Below are 11,159 nucleotides of genomic sequence, written 5' to 3'. Positions count from 1 at the left end.
CAGCCAATCTTTTTTTCAGTGCAGCCCTTCAATATTAAGCGAAAAAGTAGGTATATTAATTTTTTATATATTAAATAATGTGAAAATTATTCCCCGTATTTTTTACTTTATTATCGTAAATTGATTTGAAAAATTTATGTGAGAATCTTCACGTGTTCTCATTGCTACATTTCCCTTAAGGATCTATAATTTGTTACTAATTAATCCTAGTTGTTCTGTAGCAATTAATATGAATTAAACTAGCGGCCGGAACGGTACAATTTGTGAGTCCTATAATTATTTTAATATGTCTGGACGGTATATTCTCTTTACAATTTATGTATGTATTTTAATGAATTTCTCATATATAATTTTGCACACATGCGCAAACTCACTCACTGTATACAACAAATGGCTCCATCAAGAAGAATAATATTGTAATATCGAAAAAACCGGTAATCTCTCTCTCTCTCTCTCTCTCTCTCTCTCTCTCTTTCTCTCAATGCAAAAAAAATCCATGTGCTCCGTAAGCTGACATATGCATAGTTCGTTATCGATAAATTACAGAAATCAAGTAAAAAAATAAAGAAAGAACATTAAAAATAATATATTATTGGAGATATTACAGTGAAAAACCGCAAGTAAACAGACGATTGATATGCATATAGAAAGTCGATATATACAGAAATCGTTTATTTGTAAAAGCAAAGTCGGAGAATATACAATTTTTGATTAATTTGTTTGTTCCATAAATCGAGGACATTGAAAAATGAATTTGAAAAAAAGAGATAAAAATATCATTTTAAGATATGTAACGTAAATAAATTCTATTTCATACACGTTATTCTCACGTTGCGCTTCGATTTAAGTGATACTTTTGTTTGAACCGCTGTAGTTGATCTACATTTTTATACCTACTTGAAGCACAGACCCGATTTTAATACCCAACAATGCCGATAAGCAATAAAAAGGAGTAAATTGCACTTCCAGTTTTCCGAGCTTTATATTTGGCATCATTTCGACCCGCGACGGATGTAGGTGACGTCACGTAATTCTAAGGCAACCGGAAGTTATGGCGATTAAGTAAGTCAGTGAACACGCAGCTGCGAATCCTATTTCTGAGCACGTTTGATCCGTTAATATTCTGTTACCCTTAATGTCTGTCGGTTGAAGTTACCTTCTATATATCATATATAACGTTAACTTCGCATTATGTTCTACTCGTACTATTGTGGCACCATCAATGGACACGCTCAATTATCCTTTATTCTAAATTGCTTTTTTACATTCATCATTATACAGCAGATTTGAACTTAATAATCGATGAAATTTTGTGTATCTTTCTCTAATCTCTTACTTACTCTGCAGAAAGTAGTATTACAAACTGCGTAAAAATGTAAAAATCTTGAACGTGATTTCGTTCAAGCGAGAATGTGGCGGTAAAAAAACATGCGATTGCGGACATCTCTCACAGCGAAAGGATCGGGCAAAACGAGTACGCAAGGCTATGCTGTTGGATGTAATTTACGAGGCAAGCAATATTTTTACGGCTGGCTTACGAGTACTCTCTATGTTGCTTGGATTCATCTTCCTGATTGCATCTGGAATAAATCATTCCTATATCTCGTCGTGTCCGAAAGGTCACCAACTGCTGCACCTTCTCTAGTCTCACAATTCCCACGTAATATCAAAGAAAGTATTAATATCTGTAATTGACAATATTGAACAATTCCGTAAGAAACTTTTTATAAATCTATTGCGAATGCAATCTTATTTAAGTATACCTGATTAAGTGTTACTCAATTCTTATACTTGCCATCTTTAAAACAATACTCACTCGCAAAAGATATGGGCAACTGTATCGATATAATGGTCCATATTTTTTGCCGGTGAATATTTATATGAGTACTTATATATAGAAATGTGTATTTAGAACATGAGTATTTATATATAGAAATTCCAAGCTTTCTCTACTGGGAACTACGTAAATAATATAAATTATTCTATTTTTTCTCTTATCTCCTTATTACAAAAATATTTATTACTGAGTACACTGTTAAATCTATATTGTCAAATTTAACCTAATCTGAGTCGCCACTGTCCTACTAAATATATCGTTATTTTTTACCAAAACGATAGTTAAATTTGACACTGTATAGTATCAAATTGACACTGTATAGTGTCAAATATAACTATTGTTTTAGTATAAAATCACGACATGATTGAGTAGAAGCAGTGGCGACTCACGTTAAGAGTTAAATTTGACACTATAGATTTAACAGTGTATATAACCCAGACAGCACGCGATATCCATTGGATGTTCTATGGACATCGTGCTGTCTGGGAAATGATTGTGGCTAAGAAGCAAGAAGGTATTGTATTATACTTTTCAGTTCAAGAAAGAAGAAACAATCAGAGAAAAAAGTTACATTTTTAATAATTAATAAATTCACATTGCGCTTTTTGATAAACATCGTTTTTTTCTATTATTAACTGCAAGATTTAGCGTCCAGTTTTTATTCCCCGTGTCTCCGTAATAAATAAATTTTATAATGTACATCGCCCGATATCGAGTTATCATTTTTGCATGCGTGTTGATAACTGCGGATGATATCTGCGCAGACGTGTCTTGGAAAGTTTCTTACTCGCGGCCGACGCAGTCCTTGATGGGAGTGAAGGTACGTAGAGAACGGAGACCCGTAATAAATCTTGAGAATACGCTTTCTGCGCGGGCGCAAGTTGCAGTTTGTTGATAACCGCACCGCTTGCCCGGGGTGTATGGCATAAATATTGGAGTGGCCGATAATGTTTCGGACGTGCATTTGATGCAAAACACCAAGACGTTACTGCTAAGAAAATTGTTGCCCCAAGCATGATCGTCGCGCATAATCGTCGATAGATCTAAATCGGAACTGAGCAAAATAAATATTTTTTTTATATATTAACATATATATATACACACATGTTAAGATATATGTGACATATATATGTATATACATATTTTAATATCCTTTTTTGTTAAAAACAAAGATGAAAGTAAGAATCGTCAAGGCTATATTATACCTATGCTTCATTATTTTGTTTTATTCGCTTCTGGAAATATTAATTTTATTAAATATTGCTTAAAATTGTATTTATTACTGTGTTTTCTCTCTCTCTCTCTTTTCATATAAGTGCAAAAGTTACACGTACGGTTTTCTAAAATGATGATCAAAAACGATCACAAATTTCATAAGTACATGTCACTATATTTATATCTGACATATTAAACGGACAGGTTTTGCAATTGAAATTGTGTAAAATAATTTCTCGGTCTAAAGTTTACGATGGTGTAAATTTTAACTGCGATTATTTGCTTTAAGAGCATTAATAATAGACGAAATTACTGATATGCCATAAAACTCATTGGTACTTTTAGTATCAGAAGCATTGAACTTTTCGTGAAGAAGGGCTATTATAAAATATAAGATAAAATAAATATGCAAATGTTATCCAAAATTATGACATGTGATAGATGCGTTATAAATTAATCTGTATAAAAAGATCAGCAAGAATACAGCCCCGCAATCAAACAACATCACTTTCAACAAATTAAAAAGACAATTCTTGGATTTAAGTGAGAATACTCGCTTTGTGAATTGAAATTGTTCCATAATCTTCAGTGTATAATAAATCTTGCAATCTTACGCATAATTCACCGTAATTTTCAAGTGCCCTCGTAATCAGTATGCACGCGGAGCAAGAGCCTGCCGTAATTAAGTAACTAGACGTGTAATTTACGTCTAAGTCATACAAAATTTATGTCTCAAATTGAAGGATAAAAACATATCATGTTATAAATCACGATATTTTTCTTTGAAAGTCTATAAACTTATAGTCTATAAATCATCTCTTTTTTAGCCTTAATCTTTTGGTTTGAATTGATTTCGAAATAGTAAACACATCCTTAAATTAGTTTTGAAATGTCTCAATTGGTATCGTCCTTGTAGTATATAATAGATAAATATGAATCATCTTCCGAATTCACGTGAAGTGAGGATTTTTAAAATAAAGTACGCGATATTGTTTCAATAGCCTTATAAGTTTGATTTAGTTTAATAGGTACTAGAGGTCTATCCCGACAGTTAGAAGGGCAACTAATTTAGGTCACTTATAGTGCTTTTAATATTATGTCACAAAGGAAGTTTGAAAAAGAATAAAGGGGCTGGAAGGAATGAATGTATTCATTATTTCCAGCGGGAATGGTGACAATTAAACTTATATTGCATCAATTAAGCAATGAAAACACAAAAGGCAACAGTCGAGCAAAACTGTGCGATCGTTTCTCTCTTTTAATCATTGAAGCGGTTCATGCGCTGTGCAAAATTTGGTTTTGAAAATTTGGTTTATTTTAAACCGAAAACTAAATTCTATGAAGCATGTATTGGGCATAGAGGGAGACAGAGTGTACTTGTTAATGCAACATTACTAATGCAACAGTAAATAAAATTATTCTTTTTTTTCTTCTTTTTCAGTCATTTCTGAAGAAGACCCAATGTCATTCATGACATTCCAGCAGGCGACGACATGCTGTTATATCCCGCCAACACAGATCTTGCAAACTCCATACAAGGAACAGCTTAATGGAATAAAATCAGATTATCCACTTCTGAATTTGGAATACCCATCCCAAAATTTTCCAGTTTGGTCCTCTAATTTCTCATCAATGACAACAACAAATATGTCTCTTGAAACACTTAAATCTCCTTCTGAACTATCTGTTAAACCTTTTGATTCTTCTATTGATTCTCCTACTGGGTCTTCTACTGATTCTCCTATCGAACCTTTTCCTGATTCTCCTACTGACCTTTCTATTAAATGTTCTACATACTATTGGTAAGTCTACTTTTATCTTATTTTTTTCTTCGGATTTTTCGGACTTTTGATAAAAATTTATTACACAGACATAATCAGTTATATTGATTTAAATATTGAATATTTGGATACTGAGAAATCCTCTTATTATTTGTCATTGGTATGCAAAGCGTCTGATGAAATCGAATTTGTTATAAACGTTAAGTGTGTGAAAAAGGATTAGTTTTTGGTTTAGAACATAAATCGCGGTCTCTATTATTCTTGGTAGGGATGCACCGGATATCGTAAAATTACCGGATATCGAATATCCAGACAGAATGTAACATCGGTATCCGGTCGGATATCCGAGAAGGCATATCTTATGTTGATATGATATTTTGTTGCTGATATGATATTCTTTGAGTCGAATATCCAACCGGATTTCGGGAAACTGTTTTCTAAAAAAAAAAAAAGGCTGCAGAGAAAAAAATTATTTTATAACAATATATATAGGATATTAATATGGCATTATACCATTATGAATATGCATACTTATTTCTAAAACATTTGTATAATAACAAATCAACAATTTAATGATATAAAATTTCAACCGGATATATTCCCGGATACTAATGATATTCAGCTATCCGGTCGGATAGTAAAAAAGTGCCGAATAATACCGGATACCGGATACTTTTCGGATATCCGGTGCATCCCTAATTCTTGGTGCTCTTCCTTTGTTTAGATCGTCGAGAGACATCGAGAGAAAGTCATAATCGCAAATCCGGCGCACATAAAACAGATTCTAAGCTATAAAATTCCTTCTTCCCGAGAATTAAGTAGACTCTGGCATTTAGATCGGTAAAGGGCTGCTCATCTGTCCGTTATTCCACCTCTTTTTATTTCTTTCTTTATTACATGACATTTTCTATTTCTCTTAAATTCCTGACTTTTAGCATCTGTAATTATCAAAAACAATTATTTTTTATTCGTCGCGCTAATATAATCGTTGCATAATACTGTCAAAGATCAAATTCATTGATCTGAATTAAGAATTGTAATCACTATCATTAACAATTGATTTTCAAAGATTATGAAAGATTATGAAAGACATTGAGGCCGGCAAATTGCATTAACTTATATCTTTGGAGTGAATGGCAAATTATATAGTGACTTTTATATTACATTTTTTTCAAAGAAATCTTTATTAGTATCAATTTTACGAATATCTTCAAAGTAGCCGCTCAAGAAATGCATAAAGCGGGAACTCAAAGTCACCGATGCGTCGGTTGTTCCTCCTTTCCAGCTGCAGCTTAAACGGTGGCGACTATAAAGAATCGAATTTACGAGTGTTGGCCAGTTTTCTCCATCCCATTCTTGTCCATGATGATACTCGGTTATCGTCTTTACTGGGCAATTTGAAGAAAACAACTTTTGCTATATGTGAGAAAGCAGGACTCAAATCCGACGCCAGTTGGCTATCTGGGATTACGCGTGTTGCCTTAAAGATAAGCTGTCTACGGTATTTACATTTAATTCGTTCTCATATATTTGCTGGCGCCCCAAGGAGATTGCGGCAAGTCTTGATTAATTGCTGATACATTCTAAGAATTCTCGTATTTCGCGTAGTTTGCATATTTAAATAAACTTCAAATGAATGTATGTGTGTATACGTATATTTATTAAATGATTAATCATAAAATTTCTACATCCAAGAAACGATGAATCTCAAATTGAAAAATCGGAAGTTCCTGTACATTTAAATTATTGCTTTTTATCACATAATCCATAGAATTACATTAATTAATTTAAATCAGTTTTACTTTTACATTTACTAAATTAAAAAATTATGAAAATATTGTTTTAGTCTTTAAAAATGATATACTTTTAAATTTTGTATTACTTTCTTATAAAATTCACTGAAAAGAAACAATCTTGTGTTATTTATAAACAATAGTGATTTTTTATTTAAAAAAGAGTTAAAAATTCTCATTTATACACGATTCAATTGTCAATTGTACACTATTTTCCCACATCAGCAATGTTCGATACATCTGTAAAAAATATATATGCAATGATATAAAAGGAAAGAAGAATAAATTTAATTAAAAGGCGTTCTTCGAACTAACAATAAGATACGTCACAACAGGATGTATCCTTTTCTTCTTTTAATCTTATAAAAAGGTGACAAAGAAAGTGGCATGCTAATACGATCATGAAATAACGCACGCTATAGCATGAAAATACAAGGGAGCGAGATGGTGACCATTATAAAGTTGAAAAGGAGTCATAAAATATTGTCATACAAGATAATGTCATTCAAATGTCATTAAATCTTAATATTGACATTCTTCTGTTTAGATTAACGTTAGTAGGGATTAGTATTTATTCATTCATTACAATGGTTTTTCGAATACTAATCACTTCCGGCTGGATACTTTAATATGCGAATAATTTCTGTTTGTTTTAGATATATTTAAACAACCAATATCGATAATTCTGTCATATACCCACCCAGAAAAAAAATATCATTCTATTTCTAAGAAAAATGATAACTCAATTTACTTTCTTCTATTTAAGTTACGATTATTTTAAATATTTTCTTGATAATAATCTTAAAATGTACTTATTACAAATTTTAGAAAATCATTATCATACTCAAAACAAGAGTTATTTTCTTGTGAAGAATATTATAAGATTGGTCGAATAAGCTTTATCTAACAAGTAAATCGAATTTGTCTTAATTTAATAATCTAATAGCATTTTTACTGGCAGAGCTGGTGCGCACTCAGTGCACTTTAAAGCCGTTATACACAAATGGACGTAAAGATGTACGTTTAATAAAAATATAGACACGAATTATACCGCGAAATCCTCAATATATTTTATTGTGGTATTTGATAAACATGTGGTATTTTATATACATTGGGTATTTTATTAATTGAGATATCTCACTTTTACATTCAGATTGGGTTAGTATACAATAGCTTTAATGTGCACTGAGTGCCCACCAGTTCTGTCAGTGAAAAACGCTATTAATTGAAGTAAACTTGTGATTAAAAAATAAATTATATAAACTGTGTTAATTAAACTTACTAAGATTCAGAATATATTTTGAGGCTTTTGATAAATTTATTTATAATAGATTTGCAGATATATGAACTTTTAAAATATTTGAAACAAATAATTATTACTTGCGTATGTATTTTTCTGTGTATGATATACATGCATATGTCTAAATTGAGAAAAAATGAAGATACTTCTTCGTAATATAGTATGTAGTTATATCTGTGCAGGTATGTTTCCTCAAACCGCAGCATCTTCTTTTTTGTCACAATGCATGTTTCATCGTGCTATTCATGTATGCAAACATCTCAATCTTCTGGTAGCGGTTATATTTAAACATTCATGATATCGATAAAAATTACTCATGTATCAGTTCATGTCTAAAATTCTGAAAAACTTGTGTGGCGCAATAACCAGTTGCTCTTATATGAATTATGCTATCATATGAATTATTTAATAGTTGATACGATAGAGTATATATAGAACAGAGAGAGAAGGGGGAAATCCAGATTTATCGGATGCATGCAATCCGTCGTTAGAGTCAAGGGGGCATCACATTGCGGCGTAATGGTGATCATAAAAGAACCTAAAAATGTACGACTCGCTAAACGGCACGCGGCGATACCCGCGATATGAAAATGGAAGCGGTAATTAAAATGTCGGCAAGGTTTGTCGGTTATCTTGAATACTGATTGCTTCTAGCTCGTGATTAGGCTGTTGAAAATGAGTCAGTCTTTTCATGAATGCTCGCTCTCCACACTGAGCCCGAATGATGGAATCTGATGGTCAATCGCGCACTCTTTGCTTACGCTTGTATGGTATAATGTAAATACACACACACATATTATATATATATATATATATATTTATAAATACATAGATGTATACACACACACACACATTTTTCTTTTTTTAATATAAGCGATAAGCAATGCTGGCGAAAGATTCGGACTTCTTTGATTTTTTATTGATTGCTATCTCTATATATTTTTGAAAATTTTCGTAACACAAATTATAGCGCAACAGATACAATATCGCATTTCGGTGTTTCTTCTTGTATATGAGAAAATATAATTACGCAATATACTCATAATCCACGATTTCTCTTGATGTTTCTATTTTAAATTGCAGCGTGAATCGATTCGGCGAAGTATTCTCGGCAACCTTTGCGTGCGGCGGACTCATTAGAGCAATTACATACATTAATACTTGTTTCTTGACTCGTCAGCGCAAAAAAATCGATCGTCGCAGATTTAATGTCACATATACGACAAAGCGAGGATTCGTGATCACTTCTAATAGTTGCAGCAAGCGTTCGGCGAATTGTCGAAAGAATTAGTCCCGCTTTTGCAGTAAGCAGCATCAATGTAATCAGACAGGTTGCTCAGAGTGGCCTTAACGACGGTCGTAAACGCGGTTCTCTTTACTCGGTGGATATTTTTTTTACGGTGCTTCTCCTTCTACCTTGTCATCATCGTCGCTACTTTCTTATTCTCCTTAAAGCCCCTTCTACCCATTGCCGCAAAGCCGTAAGTGAGGCTCACTCTTCTGCTTATTTTGCTCCGGGTGCAGTAAACTACCAAAGTTTATGTGACAGATGTTAGAGTGTAATCGAAGTAGTGGAATGTCAATAATCTAACTAAAATTCTCACAGATCTATTTTTAGTAAGTCATTAATTATAATTGCAAGAATGCATGTAAAATCGCAATATTACTTTCAATTAATTGGTTTGATTAATTTAACCGAATCCTAGGCTAATTAATCGTATTGCGCGTTACTGATAACTCTTACATAATCACATTGTTGCTTCCTAAAATTACCAAAAAATAGTTATTAATTTTAATAGTTCATGTTAGTGTAGGTAATTATATTTTACAACATTATATATTTAGTTTATATTTTTGTCATAACGTTTTATTTATAATCAAAGAGAGGGAACTATTTATAAGATAAAATCAACATGACTAACCTAAGTATACACTTAGGTTAGTCATGTGTACACGAATGTACACACATCAATTGTAACATTTTTTGGAATTTTTAGTATCTACTTTCTGTTATTTCAGATCACGAATTCTGATTCACCTACTAAACATTATGGAAATAAATAGATAAGTAAATAAATAAATAAGTAGATAAGTCCATTGTTTGGAAAAATATTCTTTGTGTGTTTTTGTACGTTATTTAACATGTCAACATGTTAATAAGCTTATAGTCTTATACATATTGGATCACTTTGGGTGCCTTCCAATTAATGACATAAGTCGACACAAATATCGTTCTATCTTTGTTACTCATAGAATGTAAAGAAAGATAAAACAACATTTGTGTTGACTTATGTCACTAAATGGAAGAAATCCTTTAGTTTTTGTTTTTTTAACATTTTTTTTACAAGAAAGAGAAACATATTAATTTATACTTAGGTCACATTGAGTACATACACTTAATACGCACGAAATGCTACTTTTTTAAAATCTCATCTCATATTTTTTATTAACATTCACAGAAATGTTCCTTCTTTTAAATGTAACAGTTAATTTTTAATTTTCAAACTCAGCAAAAAATTAGAAAAAATGACAAAGCTTAGCTTACTGGGGGCATACAAAGTCCGATTACCTCATCTAAAATGTATATACTCGTACATATATAGTATATAAAACTTTGAGAAAAATATTAGAATTCTTACAATAGGATTTGCTGTGATGAATATTTTCTTCGTTATTTTTCTTTACTTTGTATCACAAAATTTCCATGAAAGCTCAATGATAAAATCCTATATAGTTAAAGTAATCTGAGTGATTGATAAATTATTGATATATATATTATCTTATTAAAAAAATAAGTTTTATGATTGCCTTTCAAAAATGTCTCTTTTAAAAAGTAAAATATTTCAGTTTCTTATACTCGTACATAAGAATATTTTTACGAAATTAATGAAATTACACTTGCTGACTGCAGTTCATCATGTGTTTCGACATCGCACCTGCTGCAATATATTCCAGTCATAATTGCTGTTACATATTGGCACGCAGTCCTCTTATTAATAGCGCATCTGACACCATGGTACCGCTGAAATTATCGATAACGATTAACCAACGATCAAATTAACGAGACAAATATCTTTGACCTTGATGAAATAATTGTCCCATCAAGCCTTATGCCCTGAGGACAGAGCCACAATTCCCGAGACAAAGCAATAATTAGTAGCGCCGAAGTGATCCGATACGAACGCCGCGGCCGCTTCTCTTTCTCATCATCGTCTTTCTCATACGTAACCAAG

General features: G+C 31.9%; 1 protein-coding gene across 1 annotated transcript in view; it reads left to right on the top strand.

Moving 5' to 3' along the window:
* Nucleotides 1-11,159, top strand: part of dsx (transcription factor doublesex) — an 84,413-nt gene that overhangs the window by 65,084 nt on the left and 8,170 nt on the right. Inside the window, exon 5 of the mRNA XM_018461811.1 lies at nucleotides 4,494-4,854. Coding sequence (XP_018317313.1) covers nucleotides 4,494-4,854 — 361 coding nt within the window. The remainder of the gene's footprint in view (nucleotides 1-4,493; nucleotides 4,855-11,159) is intronic.

Source organism: Mycetomoellerius zeteki, unplaced genomic scaffold (assembly GCF_001594055.1).
Source record: "Mycetomoellerius zeteki isolate Tzet28-1 unplaced genomic scaffold, Tzet1.0 scaffold128, whole genome shotgun sequence".
In the NCBI taxonomy this organism is placed as follows: domain Eukaryota; kingdom Metazoa; phylum Arthropoda; class Insecta; order Hymenoptera; family Formicidae; genus Mycetomoellerius; species Mycetomoellerius zeteki.
This window is presented reverse-complemented; position numbering and strand designations above follow the sequence as displayed.